General features: G+C 38.8%; 1 protein-coding gene across 3 annotated transcripts in view; it reads right to left on the bottom strand.

Annotated features, from left to right (window-relative positions):
- Positions 1-20861, bottom strand: part of LOC149837378 (P-loop containing nucleoside triphosphate hydrolases superfamily protein) — a 227338-nt gene that overhangs the window by 146583 nt on the left and 59894 nt on the right. For 2 of the 3 annotated variants that reach the window (XM_090006002.1, XM_090006003.1), the window contains exon 14: positions 10635-10715. The exons of the other annotated variant lie outside the window; for it this stretch is intronic. In XM_090006002.1, coding sequence (XP_089862128.1) covers positions 10635-10715 — 81 coding nt within the window. The remainder of the gene's footprint in view (positions 1-10634; positions 10716-20861) is intronic. 3 annotated transcript variants of the gene reach the window in all.

Here is a 20861-nt window from a genome sequence, read left to right as displayed (position 1 = left end):
AGAGAGGACAGAGCGGTACAAAACTCCAATGGACAGGTTGTTAACAACCACCCCACGGGCAATGATCTGACCTCCCCAGTCATTGGAGTTAGGGGAAAGGGGCTACAATAGTTAGCTCAACACTTCTGCAGAAGTTGGATGCATCCGTGACACTGCTTTTCAGCCTCTGAGGAATCCTCTCTCGGCTAAAGCCGTCCCCTTTGGAGCGGACTCAACTAGCTATTCGGGTTATTGAAAATACATAGAATAACAGATGCCCGAACTAGTCTCAGTTGTTTCTACGTTTTGTCTGCGCGTACCCGCAGGCCAGTAATTATTGAAACATAAGGTATGTTAACACTGGTCGTTGGGTCGTGAGATTCGCTTGCGCTCTTGATTCGCTTGCACTACTGAATCACTTGCTTGCTCGGTAGTTCAGTATGCTACTCGTTGAACTGTGCACGCCTGTCAAGGTGTTACTCTAGTTGGTTAAACTGCTTACGTAGTTCTTTGCGGAGTAATAAGGAGTTTTTCAAACTAGTTAAATGCTTATAATAATAGCATTATACCAGTTGCTACATATTAGCATGTGACTTGCTTTATCCCTTGGTCGAACTGTTTTGGTGCTTATTGTAGCGTATCACTTGTTGGCTTGCATCTCTTATGATTAAGGTGATTGCATACAGCTCGTAATCTACGAACTGGTGGCAACTAGGATTGATGTGGCTGCTTGTCTTATAAGCTGCTTACATATTGTGATATAATTGTTGTCGTATGATTGCTTATGAATGGCTTATGATGTAATGGTTTATGCCTTACGATTAATTTAATTACTTGTTCATGGACTGAGTCATTTTATGGTAATTATATGTCTTATGAGCATTGTTATGAGTGCTTGTCTTATTCAGTTGTTTTGTTTGGCTGACGGGTAGAGTTAGTTACCCTTCGCCCATAGAATCAACTGAATTGTCATATTTGCGTGTTCTCATGTGTCGTTTACACATGCTTTGAGGGCCTATTTGAGGATTGCAATATTCTTTGTGGCAATAACACGATGCGTAGGATATTATGCTTCTATGTGAAGTGATACGATGCACATTGCTGATATGCATGCTTGTGCCCATATTGTGGCTACCGACCCCGAGGCGGTCAATGGTTTAAAGCCCATTATTGATGCATGCATCACTGAGTGGGGTGTCTGTCGAGCACCTGATCTCCAAAGGATTATCTGTGAGGGCATGTATGATCAAGACCAGGTACCCGGCTAGAGTGGTAGATTCTCTGTGAGGATGTACACTGTCCACGAACGGGTATCCGCAAAGACGGTGAACTCCTGTGAGGAAGTGTATGGTCCAAGACCAGGTATACCATCTAGGGCGGAATTCCTTGTGAGGTTATAAATGTCCCAGACCAGGTGATCCGGGCGTTGATCTTGTTGTTTGTATTAGTGGCTATCGACCCTGAGAGCAGTCATTTGTGTGGATGCGTGTATCGCAATGATTTTCATTGGATATGGCATTTGTTAGGGACTGATCTCCCAAAGGTTTCGCTGTGAGGTTATACATTTCTCAGATCAGGTGACCGGCTAGAGTGGGAGATCTCTGTGAGGATGTACACTGTCTACGAACGAGTAGCCGCAAAGACGGTGAACTCCTGTGAGGAAGTGTAGGGACCAAGATCAGGTATACCCTCTAGGGCGGTAATTCCTTGTCCGGTCGTATATCTCTCGGACCGAACGATCCGACGTGGATCTTGTGTTTTTGCTTACCATAAAAAGTTATGGTGAGCTGTGACGATCTTCTGAGATTGTTTGTGATAGCCAACTATGAATTCATAGTTTCGGCTTTCTGTTTTAGCATGATTACATGCTTGACTCAGGTGTGAGAATCAGATCGTTAGCGATTTGAGTTAGTGATCATGTTTTGGACCTTCTACGGAAGGTGAGCTTTTCTGAGAAGGTATGACGCCTTAGTGCGTCATAACCAGTGACGGTTAGCCGCGTAAGACTTTGAGAGATGAGGATAGATTAAGGTCGTTCAGGACAAAACGTTGGTTAGAATTAGCGAGTGACAAGACGGTGAACTCCGGTGAGGAAGTGTATGGTCCATGACCAAGTATACCCTCTAGGGCGGTAATTCCTTGTCAGGTCGTATATTTTTCGGACCGAGCAATCCGACGTGGATCTTGTGTTTTTGCTTACCATAAAAAGTTATGGTGAGCTGTGACGATTTTCTGAGATTGTTTGTGATAGCCAACTATGATTTCATAGTTTCGGCTTTCTGTTTTAGCATGATTATATGCAGGACTCAAATGTGAGAATCAGATCGTTAGTGATTTGAGTTAGTGATTATGTTTTGGACCTTCTACGAAAGGGTGGGCTTTTCTGAGGAAGTATGATGCCTTAGTGTGTCATAACCGGTGACAGTTAGCCGCGTAAGACTTTGAGAGATGAGAATAGATTAAGGTTGTTCAGGACAAAGCGTTTGTTAGAAGTAGTGAGCGACAAACGAAGTCCTGATGGTGATTAGATGCAGAGACCTCGTTCTAGGAACGAGAACAAGTTAGTTGTGTGGTGGTTCACAGCCTACGATCAATTGAATCGTATGCTGTGTTTGTCAGTTGCACTGCTTACTTGCTTTGAACTACTTACTCGCTTGAACTACTTATTCGCTTGTACTACTTACGCGTTTGCACTATTCACTTGCTTGCATTGCTTACCTGTTTAATTGCATATCTGCTTTAAACTGCGTAACCTACTGAATTAAATGTACTTAATTCAATTTCTTGTAGTTTCTCTTGTGCACCTACTAGTTTTTCGCGAAACTAACTCATTCTATGGGTACAGGTGATGATTAGGTACTCTACGGGTGATGGCGCGATTGCAAGATGGCTTCAAGACTTCTTTTTCCTGCTCTTAGCTCGCGTCCTTGACGCTATGGGTTTGTATCGGATTTTCCTTGGGATATCCGAATCTTGTGAGTTCTTGGTTCTTTTAGCTAACGTGCCCAAAGTTGTCAGCTTGCCTTCTGATTTATCAAAGAAAAATCTTTCGCTGATTTCATAAACAAACTCTGAAGGAAAGAGATATTTCTAGTCTCTTGCCTGTTTTTCTGAAAAGGTTCGCAAGTTTGAAATTTGGGGTGTTACAGCATGTGCTATAAAGGCATCCTCGTAGAGGATGCAAGGGGCATTTACCGCTCTCCCTCTTGCGATTAGAGTTGAGTCAGGAGCTTAACGATACATCATCGTCTAAGGAGATGGATCCCTAGCAGGGATCCTGGCTTTTCGAGTGTGAATTCCTGCAAACCAGACTTGAGAATTTAGGGAGCTACGCAAAAACATCAAAGACTGTCCAAATCGAAGTATTTGGAAGGATGTGATTGGTTAGTTTTGTTCGTCTATCCGACATATCTCGGGTAACCCCGAATTGGGGCTTGAGCAAACTTCTTAGTGAGGGTCTGTTGAGAAACCCGTATCCCATTTATCGAGACCAGTATCGAGTCATACGAGGCATATAGATCCCACGATAGCGGATGAGATTCTTGAAAATCGCATGTCAAATGTTGGCATAAGTTGTTGGTTGTTTCAAAGGATAAAGAATGTCAAAAGTAAAGTTTGAGAATCATTATATCTTTGTGAAACACTTTTGTTGAGGCTCCTATTGAGGAATTATACCCCTTTCATCCTAGAGTACTTGTAGTCATGCACTACACGCTAGTACTGCGATGATCGGATGAGACGGTCGTGCGACCGCGAACAATGTTAAATAACAATGCTGTAAACACATAAAAATGGGATCGCCTTCAAAAGTAAGATGCTCATTTGGTCAAAAGACCAGAGCATATAGAATGAGTCGTCAGTTAATTTACCCCATACGCACTCATTCGCTTCTTGTAGTCTGTCAAGGGAGAGGACAGAGCGATACACACTCCAATGGACAGGTTGTTAATAACCACCCCACGGGCAAATATCTGGGCTCCCAATCATTGGAGTTAGAGGAAGGGACTCCCAAACATTATCCTAGGTGGTAGACCCCAAGGACTTCTGCAGAAGTTGGATGCATCCGTTGCCAAGTACCTACCTTTGGGAAATCTTCTCTCGGCTAAAATCGTCCGCTTAGGAGCGGACTCAACTAGCTATTCGGGTTATTGAAAATACATAGAATAACAGACGCCCGAACTAGTCTCAGTTGTTTGTACGATTTGTCTGCGCGTACCCGCAGGCGAGTAATATCGAAACATAAGTCTGTTCACACTGGTTGATGGGTCATAAGACTTGCTAGTTGTGTGGTAGTTCACAACTTACGATCAAATGAATTGTCATGTTGCGTTTGACAGTTGCACTGCTTACTTGCTTTGAATTGCTTACTTGTTTAACTGTTGATCTATTTTAAACTGCTTAGCATGCGGAATTAAATGTTCTTAATTTAGTTTTTTGTAGTCTCTCTTGTGCACCTACTAGTTTTTGGGAAACTAACCCATTCTATGGGTACAGGTGATGATTAGGTACACCACGGGCGATGGCACGATGACAAGATGGCTTCAAGATTTCCTTTTGCTGCTCTTAGCTCGCGTCCTGAACGTTTTTAGGTTTTGTCACGAATTTTTCTTTGGATATCCGAATTTTGTACTATTTGGGAACTTCTTTAAATGAAAGTAGCTTTTCCAAGTGTTTTGCAAGTATCACGTGTAGTGAGTTTTGGTTCTTTTAGCTAACGTTTACAAAGTTGTCAGCTTGCCTTTCTAAATTCAACAAAAGAATTATCTTCCGCTGATTACATAAACAAACTCTGAAAGGAAAGAGATTTTCTTCTAGTCTCTTTCCTGTTTTTTGAAAGGTTCGCAAGTTTGAAATTTTGGGTCGTTACAGGGGGCATCCCAACGGTCATAAATATGACTGTTGGAAATCCAAACGACTCTTTTTGGGAGATCTCCATTGGCCTCTCTTGTGTATTATAAATAGAGGTGTTGCTTAAACATATATCAATAAAAGATATTTTTTATATTTTTGTTGTTACCATTGTTGGTTTTTGTATTGTCCCATAGTGGACTTGTGCATGTGCACTTTGTGTTTATGATCTTATAAGCTCTTGGAGGCTCTTGTTTTGTATTTCCTCATATTTCATTACAATTCTCATGTTTGCTTGCATGTGAGAATTGGAACAAAGAGAATGATTTGTTCCAATTCTCACATGCAAGCAAACATGAGAATATGGGGCAATGACATCCAATTACATATGTATTGTACACTATGTCACATGAGTGCGGGTGCGGGTGCGGGTGCGGGAATTCGGCACTTCCAAAAAACCTGGGTGCGGGGGTGCGGCAGGGGCAAAAATGTAATATATATATATATATATATATATATATATATATATATATATATATATATATATATATATATATATATATATATATATATATATATATATATAAAAAGGGGGTCGGGGAATAGGCGGGTTTTTTTTTCAAATTTTGCAGCTGTCAGCAGCTGACAGAGAGCTGCTGCAGCTGTCAGAACAGCTGCTGTCAGCAGCTGACAGACTGTCGGCATAATTTTTTTTTTTAAATTTCGAAGCCTATTTGGGCAATTTTTTTTTTAAAAAATGGACCTTAATGATCCTGGGTGCGGTCAACGCACCCGGTGCCGCACCCGCACCCGCGTCGAGTCCCGTCGACGCGGGTGTGGCACCCTCCTAGCTGAATCCCTGTGACATAGATTGTACATGAGCTCGCTTTTTGCTTGACTTACACTTAAGTGCAACTTTGAGCGTATTTTATTTTGTTCATTTGTTTTAAAAGACATGACGTACACTTATGGACTTCGGTTCTCCAAAAAAGATGATTTTTAGGCGCAAACCTATTCCCCAAGTGCATAGTTTTATAAAATAGATTTTGAAAGTCTTTTGCGAGATAGCAGTTGGATCTCCCAAATCGATGTATTTGAGAGAAGTGGTTTATAACTTCGGTTCGTGTATTCGATGCAACCCGGATAACCCGGTTTAGGGGCATGTGCATGGGTTAGGTGAGGGTTCTACTGAGCAACCTGCACCATCGCTAGATTTTTGCTGCAACACTTTCTTTGCGAGATTATGTTGTTGGGTTTCTTTTGAGAAATCCATGCCCCTCTCTTCGTAGTCGTACTTTTAGACATGTACAATATGTTTGGACTATGAGGAGTATGATGAGAGGTCTATGGTAACCTCGAAATGTGTTTTGGCGTATTATTGCAATCATATAATGTTGATGTTCGCCTAACAGGCAAGAGGCTCGTGACGGTCTAAAGGACTCGAGCATGTCCAATTTGAACTTGAATGATTACACTGTATTTTTTTGTAAAACAATGTTGTGGGGATTTTCTTTAAGAAATCTATACCCCTCTCATCACAGTTGTACTTTTGAACAGGTACGTTGCGTACTACGATGAGTAGGATGAGAGGTCTATGCAGTGTTATTAAAAACGCGCCTCAAGGCGCAAAAAGTGCGCCTCACCTCAAGGCGAAGGCCTTTGTGCCTTGAGGCGCAGGCTTGAAGCGCAAATGCATAGAGGCGTACACCTCATAGGCCTTGAGGCGTACGCCTCGAGGTGAGGCACGCACGCCTCGTGATTATGGTCAAATGAGGGTCAAAGGCCTCATTTGACCATAATTAAATTCTTGCCCCCGACCCTAACGAGGGTCGGGAGCCCTAATCTCTCGCAGCCCCTCTCTTTCTCGTCTCTCACCATCTCTCCCTCTCTCTCGCAGCCCCTCTCCCTCTTTCTCACAGTCTCTCGCAGTCCCTCTCTAGCGTCTCTCCCTTATCGGCCTCCTCCTTCTCACCGAAAGTTGTTGCGACACCGGAAGCAGTTGCGACGCCGAAAGCAGCTGCGACGCCGGAAGTAGCTGCGACGCCGGAAGCAGCCATACCCTAGGTAACCCAACCCTCTTCATTCTTTTTCCTTCGTGTCTGCCTCCCTCTCTTGAATCTCTGTAGCAGGCAGGGGCACGACCCCTGCCGTGCAACTTATTCCGGCAGGCCCGGCCCCCTTCGTAGACCTTGAAACCAAGGTTGGGAAGTTGGTTGTACCAATGTTTATAGAGAAGAGCAGTGGGTAAACGAACCAAACTGAAAGCCTTGTGCGGGCTTGGTTCGATTACAGCCTAGCTGAACATGAGCTTGCACAAGCTCGAGTTAGCCAAAACTGAGTTGGCTCGTTAAGCAGAAATAGGTTTTTTTTTACAAGAAGCCACAACAAAAATGAACCAGTGACCTCATTGTTTTTATCATATCTGCATAACCAGTTCATTTACTCTTATGTTTGTTGGCATATGATAAACCTAAACGTGCTCGTTTCACTTATATTGCACGAACTGCTTCTTGCTTATTGCTCAGCTCACTGAGCTTAAGTCTGAATGAGCTTTGTGCGAGCCAACTGAGCAGAGCAGTGAGCTGCTCTGTTCGCTTACAATCCCTAATAGTGGGGTGAATGAGATAGCCGGATGGTAAAGTTGCACTAATCTTTTTTTTCCATAGGAAATGTTGGGGAGCTCAAGTTTGGGGACGGTTTCTCTGCGTAAGAATACAAAAAGTAGCTTTTAATATATATTTTGAATTATTTCAATAGAAATGTATAAAAGATGCAGTAAAATATCACAAAATTATTCTTGTGTATTGATTAAAAAGTCAAAAAAAATGGTGTTCTCATGTGCTATGTTTCCAAAATTTTTACAAACTCCCATCTCAAACTCTTTCGTTTGTGGGTACACCCTTATTGAGTTGGTGGTTCAGTGGCCACATTTTGAATGACCTTACTTCAGGCCAGTCAGTGGCGCTTTTCTACATGAAAGATATTAGAATTAAATACATTTGCATTAGTTACATTAATGTTACTTTTGCATGTTAATCTCATATTTTTTTCGTATTTATTTGAGATTTTTTATTTCGTGTCGATTGGTGCTTCATCAATAAAGCATTTCTTATTTATTTATAATTTTAGATAATTTTTATAGTCTTTTTAAGTTTTAAAAAAAAAATTGAGGCTTACGCTTTGCGCCTCGAGGCTTACGCCTCGCCTCATATTTTGGTGGAGTGCCTCGCTACGCCTCAACGCTTTTCACAACACTAGGTCTATGTTTACCTCGAACGTGGAATGGCACGTGTTTGAGACCACAAAATGGTGATGTTTTCACCCTCACAATAAGTTGACCCCTCACATCGTGGTTGTAGTTTTGAACAGGTACGTTGCGTACTGCGGTGAGTAGGATGAGAGGTGTGTGGTTGCCTCGAACGTGCAATGGCGCATATAAAACACCTAATGGTGATGGTTTTGCCTTCACAAGCAAGATGCTCGAATGGGTCGAAAGACCAGAGCATATAGAATGTGTATTCAGTTTAGTAACACCTGACGTACCCATTCAACCCGCTAACTTCATCAAGAGAGAAGATGGATGGTACAAAAACTCTGATGGACAGGCCATTAATGGCTATTCCGGGCAAAAAAATCGGCTTCTCCAGTCATCAGAGTTAGGGAAAATGGTCTACAAAAAGTAGCTTGAGGCACTTCTGCAGAAGTTGGATGCATCCATAGGCTACGAATGCCTTTGGAGATTTTCTCTCTTGGTCACTGGTCGTCCCCTTAAGAGCGGATTCAACTAGCTACCCGGAATATCTAAAATACATGGCATAATAAACCCCTTGATTAATCTCAGATGTTTCTACATATCGTGCTTTGTGCATACCCGCAAGGCCAGCTAATATCGAAACAATAAATACCCTATTCACAACACGTGTTGGCTCGAGTCTCTTATGACTAATGTGACTGCTTACAACTCATAATTCTACAAATTGTTTACAACTCGGACTAATGTAGTCACTTGTCTTATAAGCTGCTACATCTTGTGATTAATATAACTGTTGTCGTGTGATTGCTTACTGTGTGCAACTTATAAACTGCTTATTGTGCAATTGCTTTCACTTTATGATTAATTTAATTACTTGGCATGAAATCGTGTATACCTTGTGATGAATGAACTATTATCTTGTGATAGCTGATAGCTCACCTGATTTTATAATTAATTGCTCACATTGAAACCCTTTATTTGTTTGCATACACAATCGTTCATGTTAGAAATACTTATTCATTGGCATAGTTTATTGCTCATGCTTGAGGTAGCTTACTTGTTGGATTAAGTCAACTAATCATGTTAGACTTAACTTATTACTTGTTATAATTGTTTATTTTAGTTTTATATTGTCTCACTTGTGCACCTGTCAGTTTTTAGTGAAACCGACCCATTTTATGGGCACAGGTGATTTTTTGATTCGTACGGACTGCGATCGCACGATGGCGTGATGAGATCAAGATGAGACTTTTTCCCTTATGTTTCGCTCCTGAGGATATTTCGATAAATTTGTATAAAGGTTTTCTTGAAAATCTCTCCTTTTATACAAGTCTTAACTATTAAAAATTGCATTGTCATAATCTATTTGTTTTCTTAAAAGTATGGAGTTTCAAATCTGTTTTTTAATGAATGTTTGGGCTGTAATGCGTCCAAGGTCCATTGACTTGCTATTTCAAATATCAATTTCTGCTGAATTACTATTTTGAAACTCTGATAAACGAATGATTACAAAACTTTCAAACTTTTTATAAAAAAGTTACAAGTCCTGGATTTTGTGGCGTTACAAAAAATCTCTCCCCACATCTACTATCTTTGTATCTCATCATTTCTTCTCCATCTTTTTTTCCAAAAGTTATTAAGTTGGTTATAAGTTTAATCTATTGACCCTCTCTTGAAATGGCATTGCTTTTATTCTTCCTTTAATGAGTCAATATATAACATAATTTGTGCACATGGCAATTATTTTGAAATCATCTGATATATTTGTAATAGTAATGTTACGTCTTTTTTTTTCCATCCTCATTGGAGTCGAATGCCAGCTCCCCTTGGAGGGCCTTATATGGATAGAAGATTAACCACTTGGTTTTGCATCTTTATTAGGATTTTCTCACTCGCTAAGAAGAGCAAAAGAGCAACAGCATGTACCATAGTGCCATAGTCTATTAGGACGCAGAAAATCATATATGGCCGAAACTACTATTGTGATATTGAGCTTAGATGGTTTTAGGTGATCTGAATCTTCAATTGCAGATTTACTCCCATGTTTTGTATCAAAATAAGTGCTATCCCACTTCCAAAGATCCAAAGTTTCATAGGAGGATCTTGATTCAATCACTAATGTACTTTTGTTAGGATTACTTGGGATCATATTTGACCTTATCTTACCACTATTGAGCACATAGATTCGTTTAGTCTCATTCATTTCTGTGCTTTCACTCTTTTCTCTGCAAACTCCCAGCTATTTGATAGTGCACCTAGAGTTTGAGGTTTATATCAAGGAAGTTTAGGAACTATTGTATTTGTTGCTTAATGTTGTGCATATATAATGATATGTAACCCTTTTGTTTATTGAATTAATGAAATTGGAACTGTCCTCTTTTGAACTTCTTGACTATTAATAGTTTCTAAGGCTAAGAATGATCACTCTTTAAGCAAAGGAAATAGAAACTTTTTCAACATCATAATTTTCAACTGTATAAATAGTTTTATCAGTAGCAATAAACGATTAATGGATAGTATCAAGCAGAGTGGACAAATCAATACTTATGCATACATTGGCATTATTAATATCTCTGGCCTCTTCCAAAGACTTCCCATAGGGACCACCAGGGCACCATGTCTCCCGTCTCTTACTCTGCACCAATGATGAGGAGTTTTAGTTGCTACAAGAAACACTAGCTACAGGAAAACATGCTACACTCTACAATAGATGCAAACAAGTATGCTAGAAAGCAAAAAATTAAAAGTCTAGCAGTTTCAATGTCAAGCAAGGTTTTAAAACCATGTTTTTCAGTAAACAAGAGATGTTTTTTGGCTCCATGCAGAATCTTGGGTTGAACTGAAATAAGGAGATCGTAGCATGTGGATAAATTGTTCACGAATGAGCAATAAGTTGGAAATGTGGAATGAAAGAGCACAATTTATTCCAGTTACATAGATGCCTTAATGCATATAAAATGCACATGCCTATAAAGAAAAGAGAAATTTTTGTTGGATGTGATAAGGCAAGGTGAGGACAATTGGTTCTGATTAAAGGGGTATAGCCGATATGAGATACAAAGAAAATATGAAGTCTGAAAGGACAAGAAAGAAGCACCAAGTAGATGTTGGAACTCTATGGATGTTAAGGCCAAAGTTATGTATGACTTCGTTCCAGTTTCTTGTCTATTATGCCTTCATAAAGATGGGGCAAGGAGGAAAGGTGTGAAGAGAAAACCAAATTCTTCCTTGTTATATAGTTATGTTAGTAAAGGTTAAAGCAAAATATTAAATGCATTTATGCAAAGAAACTGCAAAAAGTATAATTGTGTAGAACAGAATAAAAGCAGCAATCTACTTGATCATAAAATATTAATTAGCTGTTGTTGAATCTGAAGATTGTCCTGCCTGATGCTTCTAGAAATAGATTCATATCCAATAACATTTACCTTAGATCATAGTCACAGATTGTCTTCTTTACATATTGAAGACATTAAGTAAGAAAGTAACAGCAATACTCTCAATAATATTACAATTTTTTTTTATTCTGAAATACCCAAAAAATCAAATTTTAAACATCCCAGAACTCACCCGAGTCATAGCCGAGTCTTCGTAGACCGAGTTTAGCTTGCCGGGTTGACTCGCTAGAGGGCCGAGCCGAGCCGAGTCACCGAGTTGACTCGGCGAGTTTTAAAACCTTGATGTCAAGTTGCAAAAGGATCATCTGTCAATCAAGATGACTAGTATCATAGCACTGCACATGCCTGCACATAGTGTTAAGAATACCCTTTGTATTGTTTGTACTTGTGTTTATAAGTAGGGGTATATTTGTCATTTGAGTTAGAACAGGTTGGTTATGCATTATTATACTTTTTATAGGGGTATTCTTGTACTTGTGAAATATATATAATCCTCTCTTAAGGGACGTCCACCCTAATTCTGGTGGAGTCTCTTTGCTGCTGCCATATTCCACCCACTTCCTTTCTCTCTCTCTCTTGGTTACTTGCTGCACGAATTCCAAGGCATGTATCCCACAAAATATTGTTATGATATCAGAGCGGGGGTGAGAATAAGACCCCTTCATCTTGAAGAATACTCATCTCTTCTTCCAACACATGTATCTCATAGTTGTTCGTAGTTTCCTCGGTTTAACCTCATTTCATCATAAAGTTTTTTGTCATATGGTTGTTCATTACATTGATTGCATCAAAGAAACATATTTTCAATGGACACTAGAATCGAGTGGATTATGTGAACTGTTGAAGTTTAAATTGTGTGTTACTTTTGTTTTAGCACCTGTTAATCCTGAATATATGTTTGAATTCTCATTTGATGTTTGTAACAAAAAATCGTTTTGTTCATTTGTTGCATTAGTTGATACAAAAAATTTGTTGCTTGTAGATGGTTTAGATTCCTCTTAGCATTATCCAAAGGATAAGTTATTAAATATCCTTGCATCGATGAAATTTTGAGTATAGAAAATTTTTTGCATATTCGAGATTGTCCTTTGTGTGTCAGTCTTTTTGTAAAAGTGAATGGTCAAAGTCATTTTTGCTAGAACAAACTTTACTTTGATCATGTCTTGAAAATTTTCAGGGACTATAGAGATTCAGCGAATAAGGAGCAAGCTCCAAGGACAAAGCCTTTTGAGTTTTGACCGAAGGAGAATAATACAGCGCATCTGGACCAATCCGGACGCATGCAAGGAGCGGGAAGATGATACAGACGATCCACCATGGGAGATCCACTTCAAGAAAACAATACTCACGCATACCCAAATAAAAAATGACCCATTCGGGCTAAAAAATGGTATAGGGGTATTTCGATAAATTCACTAATAATTTTCTGAAATTTTTGCTACGTATATTTGGTTCCAATTTTGTGAATTTTCTAAATCACATAAATGCTTTTATATTTTTTATTTTTTATTTTTTTTTTGTAGAATCCGGATTCTACGGATCCAGATAGATCTAGTATCTGTTAGGGTTGTTTTTTTAGTACTAGAGGATGTATGGGGTATCCGGGTAAAATTTTATTTTGGTCCATATCCATATCCAAGGATCCAAGAAATTTGAATTAAGGAAGCCCCAATCCACGCCAAGTGGACCCTCCTTGTTAGTGCTTGAAGGAGGTAGCCTTTTGAGTGACTAATCATTGAATAGCCACCTCACCTCAAGTTCTATTGGGATGCTTAGGAGGTGCCGCCCACTTGGTCTACTCTCCTCTAACTTGGTGGCTCCTCATTGGCCAGCCAAGAGAAGAAAGAGACAAAACCAAAGAGGTTGTCTCTCATTGGCCTCAAATGAGGTGGCCCCTCATGAGGGCCTATAAGAGTTAAAGAGCCTTCTTCTCCCTTTAAAACTGATTTTCCAAAAAAGGTGAGGGTCTTCGCTCTTTGAAAAAAGTTCTGAAATTGGGTAGAAACAAAGTGGTTAGAGAAAAACGTGAACTTGTGGCTGAATATGTATGAACCAACTCCATTGAAGTGCAAAAGGGGTGATCATGAGACACCCTCCTCCATTGACGCTCTCTACTTCATCCGGTTGCTGTTGGATGTCTTCCATTTTGCGTTGTGTGTGAACCAGGACCTTGTTGTTGCCCTTGTCTTGCAGCTGGTTGGGAGGGAATCAGTTTGTGGTTGTACCCGTGGGTCATTGTGATCATAGCCGGACAAATTTGTTGCTGGCCGTGGGAGCTAAGCCACCTCTTACTCATTTTCTTTGTGCTGCATAATTTTAAGACTGTTTGAAACTAGAAACTAAATTTGGTAACAGTCATTTCCCTGGTTTATTGAAGTATACGAACTTGGTCACTTGCTTGAGTTCAAAATCAATATAACAAAAAAACGTTAACATTGGTTAATTTTAACATTAACACTTTATTTGCAACGATTAATGTGGGAAAGGATACTAAAGTTCTGTTCATATTTGAACGTGTTTGGGACTGACTACTTGCTGAAGTGAACGATTAACAGTGTTTAGATATATTGAGTGTGCCGCCCTTTCATGTATAGTATTTCGTGAGTGTTGACTGCCTTAACCACCCTGTTCCCTTCTGTGTAAGATGTATCGAATATTTGGTTGAAGAACATTGCTGTTGAGTACATAGTTAGCTGAAAATTCTGTTACTAAAAAAATCAGAACCGGACATTGTTTTTACTAAGTGTTCATGAATTGGATTGACCAACCTGTCAAGTTCTGTTATCCTGGGTTATTTTCAGCTGTTTATTTTTGTGAACCGGCACCAGTTGGTTGTGACTGTTGTATGAATCTGCACTGTCAATTCTGAGTGAATGGCCCTCTTGTGTGTGCAAATCCAACTGCGATTTAAAATCAATATTGCATCTTAACCGGATCCGCCCTTCACCTAGGGCATTAAGTGCTAGATGAAAGTGTTGTAGGATCGAGGCAACGAGCACTAGAGGGGGGTGAATAGTGCTTTTAAATATCGTCTTTGGAATTTTGAGGAATTTTGAGATTCGCAAAGCAATCACACAAAGAACACAAGAATTTATCTTGGTTCGGTCTTCCAGACCTACATCCAGTCCACAAGCAAAACCCGTTTGAGATTTTCACTATCAATCTTGTATAACCACAATAATATACAGACCAAATCCGGTCTCACTTTCAGTAACAAATCTACTGAAAGCAAACAACTCATTTAAACCAAGGAGTCTTTTCCTTTTAAAGAAAAATAAAATAATCAACTTACAATAAACCTACGAGCACTTCTTATGAATGCAAATGGAATGTAATTGGCTTTTGAGGTTGTTGAAATACTCAACTCACGAATTCACTACCTCTCAAAGGAATTTGAGTGGAAAAACTGGAGTGAAAATATAAAGTGAGTGAGAAAACGAATATGAATGAAAAGCAAAGAATAATTCAATGTAATTCGATTGGATTTGATGTTTTTGAGTGTGGAATGCACTCATATTTATAGTTGAAAGATTTCATACGTTGATGGTATGAAAGGGTGTCAAAACAGTCACTTTTGAACGATCAATTCGTTTGAAAAATGAAAAGACACGTCTTTTAAAAGTTTCAAAAAAAAACGGCAAAATTAGTCGACTGAAACAGTAGTTAGTCGACTGAAATCAAATATTAGTACACTGACAGTTATCGTCGGTCAACTAATGTGTTTAACAGAGCCGTTTGAAAATCTGAAGTTTGAAACTTAGTTGGCTAAAGAAAAAGTTAATTGACTGATAATATCATCAGTAGATTGAAAAACCTTTCAATCGATTGCTGCTAAATTTTCGGAAAACAAAAATTTTGTTTGCTCGACTGATAAAACCTTTAGTCGACTGCTGCTAAATTTTCTGAAAACAAACATTTTGTCTAGTCGACTGATAAAACCTTCAGTCGACTGCTGCTAAATTTTCCAAAAAAAACAGACATTTTGTCTGGTCAACTAAGAGTCGATTAGTCGACTAATTCAGAAAGTTGACGTTTTAGCTTAGAAAAATTTGGCGTGAAAAAGTTGGTCGACTGGTGAGTCTGTTGGTCGACTAATAAGCATGAAAAATTAAGTAAAGAGTTTTCTAAAATAATTTTCATGAAAGGTTCTTTTAGAAAAGTTTTTTTAAAGATTTTTTAGGTGAAATGCAATCGAAATATGCACTCTAAGTAAGGTTCTTATAAGAATCTAAGACATTTAATAATTTTACATTTGCACACTAGTCTTCAAAGATTCTTCATTGAATTCTTCAATTCTTGTCATCTTTCTTCATTGCCTTAGCTGAAATGCAATTGATTCACTTGTTCATCATCAAAATCTTGTACTTGAAGTATCGTGTACGGCTTCATTATCGTAACAATCTCCCCCTTTTTTATGATAACAAACTAGTCAAAGATGGAGCATTTAGATGCATAGATGGAGATTTTACTCCCCCTATCAATATAATGCAAAACATAAGAAGTTAGCAAATCAATGTATATATATATATCACATATTGATTGTTTTGCATTTTCATCATTACTTTATGCATTTCTATTTCTTTCTCATGAAATCAGCATCAAGTTCTTATATAATTTTCAATGCTTTCTCATGCAATTTTCATGTTGGTCTTTTTCTCCCCCTTTGTCATGATCAAAAGGAGTAAGTGCAGTCATAGCATAAGCAAAATGCAAATTCAAGTTCAAAATATTACAACCTAGAAATTATCAAAGTTCATGAAAAGAAAGGCTGCAATAACTGTAAACAAAGTTCAAGAGAAGTGTTGCTTGATCATCTCCTTGAGTTCAGCAATATCATTCAGAATTGACGAAAGTTGTTGAGTCACATCCTCACGAAAAGTATGTTGATGTAGCTCCAAAGCTTCTATTCATTGTAAAATTTCATCATTGTCTTGACCAATAGAGACTTTCTTTCGTTTTACTGGAGATGGGGGTGTCATAGAAGATGGTGATGGTTCAGAGGATTCAGGAGATCCAAAATTTGCAGGAGGTAGATAGGTGAGTTTCATTCGTTTAAAAATAGTTTGATCAAAGAATTCCTTTTGTTCAATAGATTTTTCATTGGTTAGGGGTACTTTGAAATATTTGAAAATACAGGTAAGAAGACATCCATACGGAAGAAAGGGTTTTTGTTTCCACAACGTAGTAAAATACACGTTGGCCCAATTTACAGAAATATTTCCAAATAAGACATAAAGAGTCGTAGAGAGATATGTGGAATAGTAATCAAAAGATCCAGTTTTAGGTAGAACATTGTAGGCAAGAATTCGTCCAGCAATGCGAACGCGAGTTTGAAGATTGGTATTCTTGAAAGGAGGACCATGAGGTGCACCGGGAAGAAGAATTTGTTCAAAAATTCTTTCATCATTAAGTTCAATAGTATTGAAAAGAGTTTCTGAAGGTGGAATATCTAGGATTTGTCCAAGAAATTTAGAATCAAACTCAATTTCAACATCTCGAACAATAGAGGAAAGAAATCCAGTTTCATGATCAATTTGTAAATTAGTGTAAAACAAATTGATCAATAGAGGATAATGAAGGGGGTCTGCACCGGCGTCAAAAAGATGTGAAATGCCTGTGAATAGTTCTTTAATATTATAGCAAGAAAATAGGTGAAAAATCAGAGTTACCGGAAACGCCTATAGAATAGGGGAAGCGTGCTTCCCCGGGATGCGCTTCGGAAGCGCGAAACGCAGCGCTTTCGAAACGCGAGGGGAAGCGCAGGTTCAGTTGACGAAGCGCGTGCTCCTTTAAAAGGAAGCGCGTCCCCCTTTAAAGGGAAGGGCGTACCTCTTTAAAGGGGTACGCGTACCCCAATAAAGGGAGACGCGTACCTCTTTAAAGGGGTACGCGTACCCCAATAAAGGGGGACGCTATTATGGAAAGGTCGAATTTGCCCTTAAAATTTTTTTTTTTACACATGAATATATTTTTTACTGAGGATAAAATGGGTATTTTACAAAACCCGTGAAAAAATAAAATCGAAAGGGGCTTAGGGTTTGTTTTTTCACGGGTATCTTCTCTCTCTCTCTCTCTCTCTCTCTCTCTCTCTCTCTCTCTCTCTCTCTCTCTCTCTCTCTCTCTCTCTCTCTCTCTCTCTCTCTCTCTCTCTCTCTCTCTCTCTCTCTCTCTCTCTCTCTCTCTCTCTCTCTCTCTCTCTCTCTCGAGTTTTCGGCGAGCTCCGAGTTTCGGCGACCTCAAAAATTTTCGGTGACCTCCACTGACTTCCGACGATGAAGATGTTCAGGACCTTCAGGTACGCTATCTTCTCTTACCCCCCTCTCTCACGCTCTGTCACTCTCTCTATCTCGAATCTGGATCGGTCGGGTCCTTGGTGAAAAGGGGACGGCAAGAAGCAAGGGTTTGTAACTTCGGTTGGAGGGGTTGATGGCGGTTGGGTTCTGCCAACTACGAGCCCTAGGGAGAGGAGGACCTTTGTCTGACCACCTGTGCATGGCAAGTGGCTTGGGCATGGGGGGGTGGCTCGACAGAGACACACAAAGAGGGAGAAGGTTGAGGAAGGAGGCTCCAACAGGGAGCACCACCGGCAGTGGCATAGCTAGGATTCATGTGAGGGGGGGGGGGTGGCAAATAGGGGTGTAGCAAGAAAAAAAATTGGTGTGATAGGGGTTGGGGGGCAGCGTCCTCGTTTTTTTTTTTTTGAGATAAAATAAAAATGGCTATAATTACTAATAAAAATCTATTTCATATGGACAAATCAAACTATTTGCTGCAGTCAGGGTTGGGCTACAAAAATGGATAAAAATCTATTTTATATGGAATCGGAGCTGGGCTAGGACTGAGCTTGAAAAAAAAAATTAACTGGACCGGGAGGCCCATATTTTGCTTTGATGAAGAGTTTTCGAGTGATATAGGGCTGGTGTCTGACTTGTGTGGTGTGAGGTTCAGCTCGTGAGTAGAGGTTTGATTCCTTCATTCTCTCTAGAAAGTACATTTAGGGAACAGGGGATTGTTAGAGACTATTTGTTTCATTTTCCCGTTGCAATAACATGATGGTCTTTATCTTTTGTGTTATCAATATGATGATCATTTATATTCTTATTTGAGTCCCATGAATGAACAGTATATTGGTTGAGAAACATTTCACATTTTGTGGTTTAACTGAGTTTATTTGGTCGTCTTTTTTAGAAATAAGGGTTAATGCAGTATTTTTTTATCATTCTTGTAGGTTTTAACTTTTAAGTCATTTTGACGATTGCTTGAATCCTGATTCTTGATCAGATTGACTGGATCACTTTTATTATTCTTTTACTCTTGATCAGATTGACTGGATCACTTTTATTATTCTTTTACTGTTGGATATATATGGATTATTGATTTATTGTTTTCAATTTCAAAATCAATGAAAAACATATTCTGCCTCCACAAGTTGTCTTATGGTTTCATTATGGTGTTTGATCTTGCAGACTTCTATTCTCTCCTTGATCTCTTGAAGTGATTTTGCTTTATGTGAATTTTGAACTTACATGTTGATCAAGTGAACCAAGCATGATAAAAGAAACAAAACAAAAGAGATACTTATAAGTATCCTATAATATATAAAAAATATATTATAGGAAAATTCTTGAATTCATATTATAAAAACATATTATACAAAATGTATACCAAGCATGATTGAGCTTATCATCCCTATTAAGTATGAATTCTTTGATATACCGAGCGTGGGCACACCCAGGCTCGGCTCATTTACTCTATCAGAAGAGTGGGGCAACTAGTATGCTTCAGCTACTTGTTTAAAATTTTAAATAAATATCATTATTGCTAGTAACAGTCGGCCAATATGAATTTTGTTTTTCTTCGTTGTTATGTTATCTTATTTTGGCATTTTTTCATAAATGCAAACTTTTAAAAGAACTTTTTTTTTTAAAATTTTGTTTGCTTTATCATAGTATATTATAGAATCATAGATCTTTCACCTCCTTAAATGATGTTTATTTATTTATTTTAGTAATTGGTAAATTATGAGTAATGATTTGTGTTCTTCGCTCTCCATCATTTACTGTTAATAATAGCTTTTTTAAAGTGTTTTAGGCTGATTCTTATACTTTTATTATGCAGATATATTTGCATGTTTTTTGCTTCATTAATGACCATCTCAAGCTATGATCACGATAATTTTGATGACGATGACGATTCTTTGTACAATTTGGAGCATGAATCATCTAGTGGTGTTGGGAAGGGCAAGAAGAGGTCTTCTGCTTGTCCATATCAGTTTGAGGACAGAAACGAAAATTGTTTTGATGAGGAAGATGAAGAAGAATATGACTTGGATGACTACTATTCTGAAGATGACCAAGATGATGAACCACCTAGCATGCATAAAACAACAGTGCTATGGCGCCATGTATTGAAACAAAAGAAGAGTGGACAAGGAAAGCAAGGTGGAACCCAAGTTTTTATGTGCAGGCACTGCAAAAATATTTATCATGGGTCATATACTCGAGTTTTTGCACATTTCATGGGATCTCCAAAGGGACAAAGTGTTGGGATTGCCTTTTGCCCTGTAGTTGCAAAAAATGCAGAATTGGCAAAAAAAATTAAGAGGCAAGTTCGTCGAGTGGAGGTTTCATCAAGTGCATTTGAGTTGAGGAGATCAAGAATTGATACTCCGAAGAAGCCTATTAGTATGACTACATCATCTAGTGGAAGCCGAAAAACAGTTGATATTCGTGATACCTTTAAAAAGGAAGAAAGAGATAATGTAGATCACAAAATTATCATATTTTTGTGTGCAAATGGCATACCTTTCAATGTGCTTTGATCACCATATTGGGAAGAGATGATATCTGTAGTTAGTAAAGTGCCCGGATATAAACCCCCATCATATGAAAAAGCGCAAACAACGTTACTTGACAGTGAGAAAGAGTGTGTTCACAGGGAGTTAAATGAATTTCGAGAAAAGTTTGAGGAGTTTGGAGTTTCCATTGTCTCAGACGGTTGGACAAATATCAAGAACAAACACTAGATAAATATACTTGCCTCAAATTGTTTTGGCTCGATGTTCTTATATGCAAGCGATTTTTCTAATGTGCAACAGTCAGCTGCACTGTTGTGCGATCGTAGAATGCCATTGCGGTTGAAGGGAAAGTTTTATAGGACGACTATTAGGCCCGCTTTACTATATGGTACGGAATGTTGGGCTGCCAAGAGACATCATATTCAAAAAATGAGTCTAGCTGAGATGCGTATGTTGAGATGGATGTGTGGAAATACAATAAAAGATAAGATTCGGAACGAGGAGATACGTAAGAAAGTAAGCGTTGCACCCATTGAAAATAAGATGAGAGAGAATCGTTTACGGTGGTTTGGACATATTCGGCGAA

Source organism: Nuphar pumila, chromosome 5 (assembly GCF_984573655.1).
Source record: "Nuphar pumila chromosome 5, dmNupPumi1.hap1.1, whole genome shotgun sequence".
In the NCBI taxonomy this organism is placed as follows: Eukaryota; Viridiplantae; Streptophyta; class Magnoliopsida; order Nymphaeales; family Nymphaeaceae; genus Nuphar; species Nuphar pumila.
The sequence above is the reverse complement of the archived record's forward strand: the minus strand, read 5'-3'. Positions and strand labels throughout refer to the sequence as shown.